At 37.4% G+C, this 17,232-nt stretch overlaps 1 protein-coding gene across 2 annotated transcripts in view; it reads left to right on the plus strand.

The window, feature by feature from the left end:
• LOC111145295 (STE20 like kinase) overlaps positions 1–16,939 on the plus strand; it is a 62,444-nt gene extending 45,505 nt beyond the window's left edge. For both annotated transcript variants that reach the window (XM_022500128.1, XM_022500129.1), the window contains 6 exons: positions 7,187–7,316; positions 7,994–8,118; positions 9,068–9,256; positions 9,814–9,939; positions 10,844–10,957; positions 15,171–16,939. In XM_022500128.1, the coding sequence (XP_022355836.1) occupies positions 7,187–7,316; positions 7,994–8,118; positions 9,068–9,256; positions 9,814–9,939; positions 10,844–10,957; positions 15,171–15,317 (831 nt within the window). In that variant the 3' untranslated portion in view covers positions 15,318–16,939. The remainder of the gene's footprint in view (positions 1–7,186; positions 7,317–7,993; positions 8,119–9,067; positions 9,257–9,813; positions 9,940–10,843; positions 10,958–15,170) is intronic.
• Positions 16,940–17,232: the final 293 nt, after the last annotated feature.

Raw genomic sequence — 17,232 nt, forward strand, 5'->3', positions numbered from 1 at the left:
CTGGGCCTACAAAGAAGGGTGAATTATTTACAAAACTAAACAAGATAGTATTTTAAACAGATTTTTCTAGAATTAACTCATATGACTCTATAAGGTCTTTTTTACTAGGAATCGTTTTTTCTTTAAGTTTACGCTCAGCCTGGAAGCTAAGAGAGAAGTGAGGTCAATTTGTAGTTACGTATCAGTTAAAGGAAGAAGAGACATGGATTATATATTAATGACTGTTTTCCATTATCATTTTAATGTGGAATGTGGTTTTATGTGATTTAAAAAGTGTTTCCCAAACTTTTACAGACCCATGAATAAAGATAGAAGAAACAAAAACCACTGGGGACCATAACAAATGGAATGACATTTAAAAATCTTCTCTTTTTGCCCAGAAGGATATTTTTTTTTTAAAGGTTTTATTTATTTATTTGACAGAGATCACAAGTAGGCAGAGAGGCAGGCAGAGAGAGAGGAGGAAGCAGGCTTCCCGCTGAGCGGAGAGCCCCAATGAGGGGCTCCATCCCAGGACCCTGCCGAAAGCAGAGGTTTTAACCCACTGAGCCACCCAGGTGCCCCAGATTTTTTTTTTTTTTTTAAGATTTTATTTATTTATTTGACAGAGACAGCGAGAGAGGGGATATAAGCAGGGTGAGTGGGAGAGGGAGAAGCAGGCTTCCCACTGAGCAGGGATCCTGATGTGGGGCTCCATCCCAGGACCCTGGGCTCATGAACTGAGCCCAAGGCTGATGCTTAATGACTGAGGCACCCAGGCACCCCCTGAAGGATATTTTTATTTTATTTTGAGAAGGGTATTTGAAACTGCTGTTTACTTGTCACCATCATTTTAAAAGAGGGAATATTTAACACCATGAAAAATAAGGAAGATATTTTGGAATTTAAAATTTTAACAAAACTAGCCTATTTTAATAAATTTGGTGCTTTAAAAAATTTTTTTTTAATTTGAGCCAGTGAAATATTTTGTCTTAGCCTAGTGTGGGAATTACTAGTTAAAGTAAGGGGTTCTTGGGTGGCTCAGTTGGTTAATCGTCTGCCTTTGGCTCAGGTCTTGATCCCAGAGTCCTGGGATTGAGCCCTGTTGTTGGGCCTCCTGCTCAGCAGGGAGTCTGCTTCTCCCTCTCCCACACTCTCTCTGTCAAATAAATAAAATCTTTTTTAAAAAAGTGATAATAGCAAGCACAGCATTTACTATGTGTCAAGCACTATTCTAAGTACTTCACCTGCATGAACTTACTGAAATCACAACATATGAGGTAGTTACTCTGACTACTCCTCTGTTCTGCAGGGGAGGAAATGAGAGCACCTGTGAACCACCACACTGTATTGCCTCTCCTGTCTAAGCTGTTATTTCTGTGTCTAATCTAAACTCCTGTCAGCTTAGTCCAGTGGTCATTGGTCATGTGTGGGTAGTTGAAGAGGAAGTCCTTGCTTGCCACACATTTAATTTTGGATAATATGGATTTCAAACAAGAACAATATGATTTCTCCTCCTATAGGAGTATAGACTTTTTAAATTCCAAAAGGTAGTGTTTCAGATGCTAGAGTTGAAATTGAGAATTTGGTGTTGAAGGAGTTAGGTGATTCTTTGTTTACTAAATCTTTGTTGGTGATTTTTCATAAAATTTTGGACGCTAGCCTATGTTTTCAACTAAAGCTGAAAGCAAGAATGAAATTCTTTTTGTAAATTTAATGAAGAATTTAGCAATCTAACAAATTTAAAAATATTTCCCTTTTGCTGCTGCTTTTCACGAAGGTGCTAAAACAGTAACTTTGCAGAGTCTATTTTAAATTTTCTTAGAATTTGTGAATCATAGTTATACAGTCATGGAGCCAGGATGTATTTGATCATGTAGTTCAGTGGTTTTTAAGCTACTCCCAGGAGCTCTTGAGTTTGGAAGAAGCACCTCGAGGATCCTTCAAAAAGAGAGGACTGTGGAGCTCTGGATCCCTGCTTCTGCTTCATGTAACACAGCACTGTTTCTTCTGTTTCATACATTTTATGGTACATTTTTTAAAAGAGGATTTGACTGGTTTAAGAAACAACAATGCAAACTAGAGTTCAGAAACCACTGATCTAGTTCCAAACCTTCCTTTTACAGATGAGAAAGAGAACTGTCTGTTAAGTAAGTTGTTCTTACTTAAGAACTCAACATTTGTGTGATTATTCTTTCCATTTACAAAAAGTCATCAGCTATGTTCTCACCTGGGAGGTGCATTGTATTCTAATCCACAGGGTGTTGCTCAGGTCATGATTCAGTCTTTTCAGTTGTCATCTTGTGCAGTCTTCAAGGCCCAGTTGCAGGACGTAAGTCCCACGTGTCTGTGGGAGGATGCCTTCTCTTGTTTTATCTGCTTTTTCTTCAGCTCACATGTGCCTTTTCATTGTTCGCTTCATTTGTTAAAATCTAGAAGACTGATAGATGATAATGTCAGTAATGACAATAATAGTAATAACCTGAAACAAACTTTATAGTGTAGTATTCTTCAAAGAGTTTCCACATTTGATTCTCACTGCCGCTACCCTAATACGGGGATGGAGTGTATCCATTTTACAGATAAGGAAATCAAGGCACAGAAGACTAAGTGGTATGTTTAAAGTCAGAAAAGACATTAATGGTAGAGCTGGAATTGGAACACTTATAATAGTGTTCATTTTTCTGTCTACCCTCACCCCAAATTTTGAGATTTTCATCTTTTTCAAGAAACACCTTCCCAGTAGTATTTTATAAGCTTTGCACATGTGAGAAATTGAATGCTGTGAGTAGATTTTTATCTTTGTGTGAAGTGACATTTTGATTGCATTTATGTTTACATATATGTTTTAATTATGGATATGGTCAGAAAAGCCATATTAAAATTGGTGATTGAAGTTCCATTTAACTCTAGTTTTCACTATTCAGATTGTCCGTAATGAATAGTGAGTTTCTGTTCTCCTTGCTGTAGTTTTAACCCACTGAGCCACCCAGGCGCCCCTCCTTGCTGTAGTTTTAAATTAAGTCTGGAATTCCAGGCTGTATTCTTTCTCACAGTTTCTATGGGGAAGTGACTAGCTCATTTAACTCTGTAATTTTTGTTTGTGATGTTTGATATACACAACTGGAGTAGATAGAATACAGCTTGATTTCAACCCCTCCCTTCCCCTCTCCTGAAATTAGACTTTTTCTTCTTTTTATTGGCAGCTGCTGGGCTCTATAGTTACCGAAAGGGTAGGCAAAACATTAATTTTTTTTTTTAACGAGAGGGAGAAATTTTGAATTACGATCACTTTTCTGATCATTACCATTTTTAGCTTTTCTTTTGAGTTAGGATCAAATTCTGTACAAATAGCCCAATATATCATAACCCTTTCCTACAGTTTTCTAGAACCCAAAGTTGTACTTTTAATATTAATAGTTATCTGATTAATATGATAAAATTTCTTATCAGCATTTAAACTTGTACTTTGAAAGGGCATTCATTTTACAGTTTATGTGTTCATTCAGTTAAAGTTATTTGTTACTTTTAGTGATCAATTCCCATCTTTTTTTTTTTAAGGTAAATGTAATTTGTTCAATCTTTTTGGAATGTAAGATTCCTTTTCTTTTAGATCCTAAGAGTAATTTCTGATGAAAAATTCCAACGTGAATATACTATACTTTTATTAGTTAATTTAGGAAATTTAATGAAAGCTCATTAATATTAAAATTTCATTTCATGGGGCACCTGGGTGGCTCAGTTGTTAAGTGTCTGCCTTTGGCTCAGGTCATGATCCCAGGGTCCTGGGATCAAGGTCCACATCAGGCTCCCTGCTCCATGGGAAGCCTGTTCTCCCTCTCACACTCCCCCTGCTTGTGTTCCCTCTCGCTGTGTTTCTTTTTGTCAAAAAAATAAATCTAAAAAAATAAAAATAAAGTTTCATTTCTTTTGAGGTAATAAAATATATGATTAGTATGTGAGGGACCTGGACCTTTCAGGTAAATTTTAGCTTTTTTTTTTTTTTTTTTTAAAGATTTTATTTATTTTATTTATTTATTTGACAGAGAGAGGGGCACCTGGGTGGCTCAGTGGATTAAGCCTCTGCCTTTGGCTCTGTCTGTCAAGTGAATAAATAAAATCTTTAAAAAAGAGAGAGAGATTTTTATTTATTTATTTGACAGAGAGAGAGAATAAGCAGGCAGAGTGGCTGACAGAGGGAGAGGGAGAAGCAGGCCCAAGGCTGATGCTTAATGACTGAGGCACCCAGGTGTCCCAAATTTTAGCTTTTTTTTTTTTTTAAAGATTTTATTTATTTATTTGACAGAGATCACAAGTAGGCAGAGAGGCAGGCAGAGAGAGAGGGGGAAGCAGGCTCCCCGCTGAGCAGAGAGCCCGATGCGGGGCTCGATCCCAGGACCCTGAGACCATGACCTGAGCTGAAGGCAGAGGCTTAACCCACTGAGCCACCCAGGCACCCCTCAAATTTTAGCTTTAATATAGAAAATTATTTGAGTCACCTGGCTGGCTCAGTTGAAAAAGCATCTAACTCTTGATCTTGGGGTCGTGAATTTGAGCCCCACATTGGCTGTAGAGATTACTTAAAATTAATAAATAAATAAGTGAAGGAAAGAAAGAGAGCAAGAGAAAGAAAATTATTTGCACAGTATTCTTGACTATGTAATTATCCAGACTCTGCTTAATTATTTAAGTCTCTGAGTCTGTAAGGCAACTGGTGTCTTTGCTAACTCTTGTGATCAGAAGCACTTGCATACATAGCCTATCTTGACTCTTAACCTGTTAATTGTTGTTTTATCTTCTGGAGCAGTTCTAACCACAATGCTAATTCTGCCTCCTCCTATATAACAGTCTTAGCTTTTCTTTTCTCCTTATGTATTAGCTGTTTCAGGACATACTTTTGTAGTTCTTCCTTTCATTCATTGTGTGTCATGCTTTCCAGACCCTGTATCCTACCTTTCAGTTTTCTGTGGTTTACATTTGAACTTTTGAAAATGTGATACTAAGGGAAGGGGCCCACTGCTCTCTGTATAGACAGACAAAACCAATTTGTAACCACTAGAGTAGAAGCTCCTTAAAGGCAATATTGTCTTTTTTTAATTTTAGTAACCCCATACCTAGTAGTGTCCAACATTTACTAAGTACTTAGTAAAGGTTTTCTTTGAACTGAACTCTCATCTTGCTTAATATAGACATAACTATACTACAGTAATATAACCAAGAATTGAATTGACAAGCAACTGCATTTACTTTTTTAGTGGCACTGGCTTGTATTTATATTTACTCTTCTTAATTTTTACATAAATATTAGTTCAGCCCCTCTTAAACTTTTGCATTTGATTTGAGTCTACATGTAATGTTTATATCTAGAGTAATTAAATACTGAGCCCATTGTTTCTTTCTACACAGATATATTTTTAAAGTGCTTTATGCAAATTAACGGTACAAATGTTGAACAAAAAGAAAACCCTTTGATATAGCTACAGATTATATTTTTATTATACAAGTTTACATTCAGAAATTTTACAATGAAATTAGAGGAACAATGTAATTTTTATTATAGGTGATATTTATTGTTGGGAAATGTAAAGCTTAAACAACTTTATTTGTTTTAATTGCTTAAAAGATAGGCATGGAGATTTTGCATCTCTTTAAAACTCAAAAGGCCTTATTCTAAATAGTTAAAATTAAATATTGTGAATATTTTTCTGTGATAAAGTGTTGTAGGTGACTGTAGTCAATTCACAGTTGTATTTTATAGAGGTAGTTCGTTACTCTTTCTGCTAGTGTGTATTTGTAATTATGCAAAAGTACAAATTTTGACACAGATGAGAGAGCAGTATTTATTTCTCTGTATGATTTTAACAGGACGTCAGGAATGGTACAACCTAGTTCTTGCCTCCAAAGTCATAGTAGTAAGGCAGACACCTTGAGGAACACTGCTAGACTCATTCCTCATGTATTGAAGATGAGGCTGGTAGTGATCCAGACCCTGTCAGATTCTGTCCAACGCATAAAGAATAGATCCACATGGATCTTGGGGTTTTATCTTCTCTAGGATGTGCAAGGGGAGGGATTTTCGTAGAGGGCTGCTTCAATCCTAAATTTCTAAATTCACACTCAAAATTATCAGAATATCCCTTTTCTAGTCACAGACTGCTGTAACTGCCAAGAGAGGGATGAAGAGCTGAACATTTACTGGCAAAACTTAGGTTTCTTCATTTTGGATAGTATTTCTTCCTTCAGTAAATGTGTGATCTAGCACAAAGACCAAAAGTCACTTTAACATTTCCTTATCTTAAGCATTCACTTTAACATTTTCCTTTTCTTACACAGTTACTGTAGGATTTTTTTTTTAAGCATAAATTTGGCACTTGGGCAAAATAGTATGTACTCAGTAAATATTTGTTGAATGAATGAGTGAATCCCCAACATGCTGGTAGAATTCTCTGATTATAAGGAATTTTGTATATATATATTTATAAAACTTAACTCACTTTACTCTTCTTAGTTCACTTTTCTCTAGCAATGTACTATTTCTCATTTTCTACAAACTATTGTTCCTTTTAGACAACTACTGTAGATATAGAAGCTATCTTTCTCTGTTAGTGTAGTCATGGTATTTCTCCCTAACTCTATTTCTTGGAAAAATAGAGATATTTAAAATTCTGATATGTGTTTTACTTATTTGCTCTTTATTCTCTTTTTCCTAAAAGGCATTTCTTGTTTATTCTTGTTGTACCCACACCGTAGTGTAACGAATAGTCAGTTTTGAAGCTCTAAATTGTTTTTTTCCTAAAGCTGTTCATGTAATAGGGCATTTTAATTATGAGTGAATTATAGACCTCTTTTGTATGTATTTCTCCCCCCTCTGGTGGGCAGCAAAACAAAGTTTATTGAGAGTTTAGTAAGGGTTATTGAGTGATAGTGCAAAGCTCCTGAAGAGGGAGGGGACCTGAGAGGGTTGCCTGTGTGTATTATTTTTAATAGTGAGTTTAGAATATTATCTATTCTAGTACTTTTCCTCTGGGCTTGAATTGAGTGACTAATACATTTATATTATACATGCTATATAATTGGTGATTTTTAAATCCAGTTAACTTTAGAAACTTGGCTTAGAAATCTTGTTAACCACTAATATAGTCATATAGATAAATGGATGTTTCACTCAGTAGATGCTTATTAACTGATGGTTAACTGTGTCTAATAGGAACAGGAATTTGTTCAGAAGCAACAACAAGAATTAGATGGCTCTCTGAAAAAGATCATCCAACAGCAGAAGGCAGAGCTAGCCAATATTGAAAGAGAGTGCCTGAATAACAAACAGCAACTCATGAGAGGTATATGAAATTACGCAGCGTATGTGTGTATACAAAATGATACCTGAAGACATGGCTCTGATGTGTGGATATATCTCATATCCATTATATCAAATAATTGGAAATTATTTGATTGCTCTCCTTGGAGTGGTGAAAGATAAAGAAAACTGAGGTTAATAGAAAAACTATGTTAAATTTTAAGAATTTAAAATTTTTTATAAAGTTATATACTGTAAGACATCGAATAATTGCCTTTATGACAAGAGAAGTAAACAGCAAGCACTTATCCTTAAAACATCTTTTTGTTCAGATCATGCTAGAACTTTACCTGAATAGTTTTGTATACATGGTATGCCTTATGATTGTTGGTATACTTAATGGCTACATAATGGAATGGAATTTTAAGCACTTATTTCCCTTAATAAAAAGCTGATATTTTAAAATTTCTCATTAAGATGATTAAAAGGAATTTTGGTGTTAGTGATGGGACATTCTGTGTTTATAGGACATGAGAACAGAATGGTAAGGGGTGATAAATATTACCTGTACTCTGGTAATATTTCATTTATAGTTCAGAATGTCATTGTGTGTTTAAGTTAGTATTTATAGAACACTTTTATGTGAATATTAAAATGAAGACCAAAGTACATGTGTAAAAAGAACAAAGTGACATTTTGAAAATTGCTTTCTTCTTCTAGCTCGAGAAGCTGCAATTTGGGAGCTTGAAGAACGACACTTACAAGAAAAACACCAGCTGCTTAAACAGCAACTTAAAGATCAGTATTTCATGCAAAGACATCAGCTACTTAAGCGCCATGAGAAGGTTAATGAAAGGAAAATTGGTTTACTTTTTAGGGGCACCTGGGTGGCTCAGTGGGTTAAGTGTCTGCCTTTGGCTCAGGTCATGATCCCAGGGTCTGTAGATCGAGCCCCGTGTGGCAGGCTCCCTCCTCAGTGGGGCGTCTGCTTCTGCCTCTCTTTCTATCCCTCTCGCCATCTCCCTGCTTGTGCTCTCTGCTCTCCCTCTCTCTACCTATCTCATAAATAAATAAAATATTTTTTAAAAAAATAAAAGTTTACTTTTTAAAGTTTACAGTTATTTCTGGAACTTCTACTTAGAGAATGAATTTTAGATTTCTTTCTTTTTTTTAATCCTAAAATGTATTTGGTGAGGTTTAAAGTAATTAATCGTATCTTATCATGATTGCAAACTTCTTTCTGAATTTCACGGAAGGTGACTAGTACAGTGCTTTAAGTCCTCTTCTACATTATAATCCTCCTGTCTCAAAGGTAGCTGTTGTGGCTCCATTTATGGTCCAAGTATCTTAAAAATGTAGACTCCCTGACTTAGTAAAAGAATTTCAATATAAGACTCATGAGGGGCCCCGGCTGGCACAGGTTGGTTGGGTGTCCCGACTCGGTTGCAGTCAGGTCGTGATCTTGGGTTTGTGGGATCAAGCCCCATGTTAGGCTCCTGCACTTCGCATGGAGTTTGCTTGAGATTCTTCCTCCCTCTCCCTCTGCCCCTCCCGCTTGTGCTCTCTTTCTGTCTCTAATATAAGTAGATAAACCTAAAAAAAAAAGATTGTTATTACCAAAAGCTTTATTTTTATTATAAATTATATTTTGAGTGAAAGCTTGCTGGTTGATAATGCAACAAAGGAAAGAGCAATTTTGAGAAACAACAACAAAATGACATGTTTGAACACACATGTGGGTATCGAGTATTGAGTTATATCTACATCACAGGATTCTGTTTGATACTTTCTTAGGAAACAGAACAAATGCAGCGTTATAATCAACGACTTATTGAGGAATTAAAAAACAGACAGACTCAAGAAAGAGCAAGACTGCCCAAGATTCAGCGCAGTGAAGCCAAGACTCGAATGGCCATGTTTAAGAAAAGCTTGAGAATTAACCCAACAGCCACACCAGATCAGGACCGTGACAAAATCAAACAGGTAAATAAGCCAGTTACTCTCCTCTTTTTTAGATTTAAAAAAATTGAGTGTCCTTTAGAAGTGTCACGTAATTATGTTGTAAACATTTCGAGCCACCTTGGGCTTGTTGATGTTCTCTTTGGCTTTATGAGTTGGGGTTCGATATGTGGCATATACCAACTTAGTTTTCCTACACTGGTGGCCACAGAGGACAAAGCCCTCTGTCCCGTGCCCCACACCAGATCTTGGGCTAGGCTGGTCCTAAGACCAGTCTTGGGAATTAGGTGACTTGGACAACTTTTGAAGTTAAAACATAGGGCTTCAGTTTGCTTCTGTAGTCATAGGTCCCACACACAAATGAACTGAGGTCACTAAGCAGATAGGAGGAATAAGGTTTTAATCAGAAGCACCCCTTCTCCCCATCAAAGCCATAATGTGGACTCCAGCTCAGGTTACAGCATATTATTATTACTTGCAACTTTAGTTTATTTGTACTTTAAGTCTTGTTAAATTCCTTAATTACTCCTTTGGAAGATGAAGAAATTAAATTGCTTGTTAACCGTTTTTCTTATTTATAGTTTGCTGCTCAAGAAGAAAAGAGGCAGAAAAATGAGAGAATGGCTCAGCATCAAAAACATGAAAATCAAATGCGGGATCTTCAGCTGCAGTGTGAAGCCAATGTCCGGGAGCTGCATCAGCTGCAGGTCAGAAACAGGAGCATGGAAACTGAGCTGGTGGGGACGGGGCAGCACAAGCGGCTGGTCCGGACAAAACGGTAGCTGACCAAAATAGAGTATGCTTTCCTCATGAAAATGCTGGAATTGAGAGGTTTTGTTTTCTATATAGACCCAAATAAAGATCAGGTTAGTATCATAGGCACTTAGTTAGCTCTTATGTAACATGATTAATATAAACATGAGGCTAAATTATAACCTAAGAAGTTGAGTCTTTCAAAAGTAGTACTGAGTAATTTTAGTTTATTTTGCAGAGAAACTGAACAAAGTTTTCAAAATGAGATAGGTGGTTTTGTTATCAGATTTTGAATTTAAAATTTTATTTAGGGAGAAATAGATCGTTTTCTTCTAGGTGTTTGAAAATGATAAAGAAATGAGAATTTTTCCCCTAAAAAATTTAAAGGTTACTTTAGGGGGACTGTTTTGGGGCCTTGCATGGAATATGCAGCCCATCTAGTATGTAGCCTAAAATGTTTAAAATTTCAGAATAGTGTGTACATTATGGATACTCTACATATTTGCTTAATTTACTAGAGTAGAATAGTTCCTGATCCTACATTCTGGTAACAGTGGGTAAAATCCATATAAGATGCCCTTAAGTGTCAGTTTTATGAGCAAACCTTCTTAGAAGAAACAGGATCAAACTAATTCTATTTAAGTTCTTTTCATATGGTAAATAATAGATCTAGCTTGTAAACTTGCAGAAATGAAGCTATGACTCATTTCATAGTTCTTAGCCTTTGGTTTTCAGGGGAGAGCCTGAATCTCAGTAATAGTTTGATGTTTAATAAATGCTTTATTATTTGAAGATAATTACATTTGTAAAAAATTGCTTAGTTGATCTGAAAGTTTTTAATACAAATTTTGTTTTCAGAATGAAAAATGCCACCTATTGGTTGAGCATGAGACTCAGAAACTGAAGGAGTTAGATGAGGAACACAGCCAAGAATTAAAGGAATGGAGAGAGAAATTGAGACCCAGGAAAAAGGTAATTTTTTAAAGCTTTAGATAAAATATGTTTGTGTTCATCCATTTGTCCACCCAGTTATTAGCTGTTTAATATTTGTCAGGGACAGGAGATGAAAGACCAAGTCCCTGTCCCCGCAAATGTTCAGAATGTAGTGACAAGCAATTACAGTTCAGTAGGATCATTGCTGTGAGGGAGGTGAGCACAGGAGATAGGAGCACAGTGTTGAGGCCAAGGACAAGGAGTACTTCAGTCTGCCTGGGAAGTTAGGGAGGCTTTACAGAGAAGATGCCTTATAAGCCAAGTGAGACTTCAGGATGAGTAAGAGCTTGCTAGGCATACACACAGGTTGGGGTGTGATGGGTGGCGTAAGTACAGTGAAGTGAATGGGTGAAAAGGATGTGTATAGGAATCACAAGTCGCTCCCTGCCCGTTGGGGCACTGGGGGAGTGTGCCTGTGTGTAGGCATTAAGGAGGGAGAGAAGGAAGGAAGGCGGGTAGCTTAGTCTGGACAAGTTGATAGGAGCCAAATTACAGGGCCTTTGTGTGATAGTAAATTCACGATCTAGTAAAATAGGAAAGGCTCCCCTTTCCCCTATCTAGCTATCAGCCGTCGTTACCATTTTGTACTTCCTTTTTGACTCCCTAATGGACTGGCCTGATTGGTCAACCTCTTCAACTCATTTTTTTCTATAAATATGTGATCCTCTCCCTTTGCTAACTTTCAAACTCAAACCTTTGTTTTCTCTTGGCTTTTCTGCTTGCTACAGCTATTCCTTTCTTCCGTTTATCCAGTTAATCAGTCAGTCTGTCCAGAAAAATCTGCGTTTAGCACCCACTGTGGGCTAAATGTTTCTAGAAGAAGTGAAATGACCAAGTCACTTATTAGTGGGGCTTTTTAATTTAAGGTTTATTTATTAAATTTTTAAATAGGTAATACATTCATTTGGATTGGAATTCAAAAGGTACAGAAGGGCGTTGTTTGTTTTTTTCTTAAAGATTTTATTTATTTATTTGACAGACAGAGATCACAAGTAGGCAGAGAGGCAGGCAGAGAGAGAGGGGGAAGCAGGCTCCCTGCTGAGCAGAGAGCCCGAAGCGGGGCTCGATCCCAGGACCCCGGGATCATGACCTGAGCCAAAGGCAGAGGCTTTAACTCACTGAGCCACCCAGGCGCCCCCATTTTTTCCAGTTTCTTTAACTTTCTGTAGTCTAGCTTTCACCTCAGACTCCCCAGTTGAACTCGTTGACAGTAGTCATAAGTGATGCTAAGAGCCAAATCCTATGGTATTATCTCACTGTTGTCATTAGAAGTCTTGTTTCTTAGAATTCTTTTCTCGGGACGCCTAGGTGGCTCAGTCAGTTAAGCATCTGCCTTCGGCTCAGGTCCTGATCATGGGGTCCTGGAATCAAGCCCCACATTGGGCTCCCCCCTCATTGGGGACTCTCCTTCTCCCTCTGCCCCTCCCCCGCTTGCGCTCTCCCTCTCTCTCTCTCTCAAATAAATAAATCTTTAAAAAAAAATTCTCTTCTCATCCGACTTTTATGACCTAACTTCTTTGTGCTCTTTATCACTTTTTCTTTGTCTAGACATCTCGCAGCTTTACACCCTTGATGATCCTGTGCTAGTCATGGCTTCATCTGCTGCATATTTAAGGACAGTCCCAGGACCTGTATAGTAGGGATTGTATAAAGTACAAATTCTGAAGTCCTAGAGATTTGGGTTCAGATCTCAGTGATGACATGATTAATTTTGTCACTTAACATTCCTGTGCCCAGGTTTACTCATTTATAAACAAAGATGACACTGGTTCCATAATTGGGATTGTTAAGACCCAAAAGAAGTGGTATGTGTGCACAGCACTTCCTAATACCTGAGCTGTGGTCAGGGCTGGATAAGTAGTTGCCACTGCTGTTACTGTTTCTTGTTTGTTACTATTGGTTCATGCTCTAAGCACTCATTTCCCACCTAGATGTTCCATTTCTTGCTTCATTCAGGCCTCTATTTCAACATCATCTCACAGAAGATTCCTTTTTCTGATGACTATATATGAAATAGCCTTCATGCCTACTTCAGACATTCCCTATCGCCTCACCTTTGTTTTCCTTCATAACATTCTTCACCACCAGACACATTTATTTATGGTCTGTCTTTTCCCACAAGAATGCATGCTCTTTGAAAGCAAGAGTGTTATTTCTTGGTTCACTGGTTTATATCAACTTCTAGAATAGTTCCTGGCATATTGTAATGATCAATACATACCTCTCGAACATTGACTAAAGATTGTAAGGTCAGTGGAGATAAAACTGAACTTAACAGGGGCGGCTGGGTGGCTTAGTCGTTAGGCGTCTGCCTTCGCCTCAGGTCCTGATCCCAGGGTCCTGGGATCGAGCCCTACATCGGGCTCCCATTCTGCGGCAAGCCTGCTTCTCCTTCTCCCACTCCCACTGCATGTGTTCCCTCTCTCGCTATGTCTCTTTCTCTGTCAAATAAATAAAATCTTAAAAAAACAAAACAAGACGCCTGGGTGGCTCAGTTGGTTAAGCAACTGTCTTTGGCTCAAGTCATGATCTCGGAGTTCTGGAATTGAGTCCCACATCAGGCTCCCAGCTCCGTAGGGTCTGCCTCTCCCTCTGACCTTTCTTCCCTCTTGTGCTCTCTCTCTCTCTCAAATAAATAAAATCTTAAAAACAAACAAAAAAACCGCTGAACTTAACAGCCCTTCTCTATCATCCCCATCTCACTCTGTTCCTGTGTCCCCACGCAGCATCAGTGTGCTTCCTTATATCCCTGCCCTCTTTTTTTTTTTTAACATCTCCGCCCTCTTAATTGACATCCAGTCTAAAAACCTGAATTGTCTTTCATTTCTATCACATCTCATTTCAGTGAGATGACAAATAATTTTAACTCTCTCTGTGTTATTTCTTTTTCCCATTGCTATCATTCTGCTGCTTAAAAATGTTCAGTAATGTCCTAATGGGCCTTCTAATCTCAGATTCCTTTTCCTTTCTTCCTACTTGTCTGCCATCAGAATATTTATATTCAGGAACATCTCTGGCACTGGCATTGTGGTGTTGATAAATCTTTAGTTCTATCAAAATAAAATAGAAATGCTTCAGTTTGACTTTGTGGCTGTCATAGTGCCATACATTGGCCATGGCCACCAGCAAACTTTCTAGTGCTACCTCCCACAAGCCACTTTGTTCCCTATTTGTATTCTGGTATTGGGTATAATCACCATTACTCATACCACATCTGTGGTTTCCTGCCTGTGTGCAGGAATTGTCTCGGGCCCCTCTGTCTGGCACGCCTTCTACATCCTATCAAATTCTTTTCTTTCCTTTAAGACTGAGCTTATGTTTCACCTCTTGTGAGAAATGTTCCTGTCTCTTTCCATCTTCTGCTCTACTTTGTGCCTTTGCAGCAGCACGTATCCCTGAGTCACTTGTCTGCAAAATCTCTGCTCCCTCAAGTGTTTCTCAGCCCTTACTATATACACTCTGTATTATGGGGATGTAAAGATGATCTGGCTTAGGGCTTACCTTCAAACAGCTAAAAGTTCGGTGTAGAAGAAAAGACATGCACATCAAAAATCAAAATAAAAAACAGAAAATGGAAAGTGCTGGGGTGCCTGGGTTGACTCAGTGGGTTAAAGCCTCTGCCTTCAGCTCAGGTCATGATCCCAGGGTCGTGGGATCGAGCCCCACATTGGGCTCTCTGCTCAGCAGCGAGCCTGCTTCCCCCTCTTTCTGTCTGCCTCTCTGCCTACTTGTGATCTCTGTCTGTCTGATAAATAAAATCTTAAAAAAAAAAAAAAAGGAAAATGGAAAGTGCTATGTGGGAGAGAAAGGTAGTAGTTAATAATAGGAGCCATCTGTTGAGTGTCTGGTATGTGTTGAGTATATCACGATCGCATTTAATCCTTACATAACAACCCTGTGAGGTAGGTGATACTCTCCCTGTTTTACAACAGAAGAATGGGATGATTCTGTAATAGAGAGAAGTTAAGTCATTGATCCAAGTTACACCTTCATATGGCTGAGCCAGAGACTTCAACCTAGGGCTGTGCACAGCCTAATCTAACAGTTGAGCACTCTGGTCTTCTTTAGGAGAGGTCTTCCTATCCTTAGAATAAGATACAGAGTGTTTGAGCAAATAGTTTTATTGTTGGCTGTCCGAGTAAATTCTGTTTGTGATACCAGCATGTAATTTCTTTTTCCCTTCCTTTTTAAGACACTGGAAGAAGAGTTTGCCAGGAAACTGCAGGAACAGGAGGTGTTCTTTAAAATGACTGGGGAGTCTGAATGCCTTAACCCATCAACACAGAGCCGGATTTCCAAGTTCTATCCTATTCCTAGCTTGCATTCCACTGGGTCATAACAACAGGAAGCATTCTGTGGTTGGGTTTGGCTTTTTAGATATGTCATTCTGTTCTCTTCATCTTCTGCCACAATCTATATCAGAGAGCTTATGAAGACAATCACCTGCCTCACCTTCCAAGTGTTTTTTGTTTGTTTGTTTTGTTTGTTTAGCAAAGATGAAGGGAAAGGAACCCAGACAGATGCTGGGCCATGTTGGCAAAGTGGCGTGTTGGCAGTAATTCCCTAAGGTGATTTTGTATATTAATCTTAAAAATTGTTTTCTTTAGACACTGTTACCTGAAAAACTGTTAGTATTGATGTTTGAAGTTATTATTATTTTTTTAAAAAGCTGTTAGGCCATTGAGTATTAGTAAATATCTTTTTACCTGGCCTGACTTCTCAGTGATGCCTAAATTCTATAGCTACAACTCTGCTGTAGAAAGTTGGAATAATTTTCTTTTGGGGAATCAGCTCTCAGTGATAAAGCTATGAGTTGCTCAAAATACCATATTGATTGAATAAATAAATCTATTTTGTCTTTACATAGCAAAGACTCTTTTAAAAAAGAAACATTATTGAAATAATTTGTCTAATTACCTGTTTAGTCATGAGTTAATAATTAAGGGTGCTAATTTTATTAAAATAGTGCCTAAAACACTAAATTTCAGTTGAGTCTGAAGTACGATTTCCTTTTTTGATCCCACAGGAACAAACCTCCTTAGCATTAAGCATTATTGTTTTTTAAATCTTGTTCCTATTACCATTCGATAGAAATTTTCATCCTAAAATATATGTTGTGCAAAGTTGGAAAGATTAAAAAAAGGTAGCTTTTAGATATTGAAATTGGAAGTATAACACTCACCAAATTGAAAGAAGTATAGACTTAGGGTCCTAGCTTACTGCCTACAATAATCCGTGAGCTGGCTAAGTGACCTCTACCATCCTAGCGCATCTTGTTCATTGGAAACTCTGCCTGAGGCCTTCAGGCTCTGAGTTACACTTATAAATGTATTTTCTGACATTCATTGTAAAAGAGGCATATGTTCAGAATACTTTTTTCTTAATCAAAAAAGGATTTAAATAAAGTATTTAGGCAATGTCAGAGATGACTTTGTTGTTGAGAGAAAGTCATTTGTATTTTGGTTTTATTTAGTTTCATGTTTAAATTATTTACTTTGATTTGAGTGGGAAAAGCCTGAATATCATGTGGTTGCCGATACATGTAATTATTAATGAGATGTTCAATCTTGGTCCCTCTTGTGACTCACAATTCCAAGCCCAAGTCCGCTCAGACAGTGTTATGCAGTGTACTTTGGTGGCTGAGATGGCCCATTTGTAAATGCTGTTTGCCATTTTCAACCTATTCACTTTTAAGAGTACTAAGTACCAAACTGCAAACATTTCAGTTTTTAGTTATATGATATTTGAGGCTGGTGAAAAATTTAAGTGTAATTTTGTGGGAACACGGATTCATAATAAGAAAATGTAAATATCTGTAGCACTTTCTTGCAGTTAATTTGAAAACTGAATGCTGGACCTTATTTCGTCAGTGATTTAGAGGATTTGAAAATGCATGTGATTTTAATTTTGTAATTGTTTTGACAAGCATAATTTCTTGGACAACTTTGTAGGTAGCCTTAACTTCTGGCCAAGTTTGTTTTTTATATAAATATATACATATATATATATATTATGTATGGTTGTAAATTCATACACTTATCACATTGAATGTGTTACTGTATACAAAACTCTTTTAATGCTTTATTCTCAAATGCTGGGTTGAAAATGTTTTGAAAGCCTTTTAAAGTATATATCTTTATAAAGTAATATTCAGGATGATGATGGAAATTGTTTATATTGTTATGCTAAAAATGACAGTATAATGTTACCCAATATATTTAATGATTTATTTGCAGAGGGAGAGAGGAGGAAGG

The sequence above is a fragment of the Enhydra lutris genome, unplaced genomic scaffold (assembly GCF_002288905.1).
Source record: "Enhydra lutris kenyoni isolate GAN:26980312 unplaced genomic scaffold, ASM228890v2 scaffoldscaffold12, whole genome shotgun sequence".
Classification (NCBI taxonomy): Eukaryota; Metazoa; Chordata; class Mammalia; order Carnivora; family Mustelidae; genus Enhydra; species Enhydra lutris.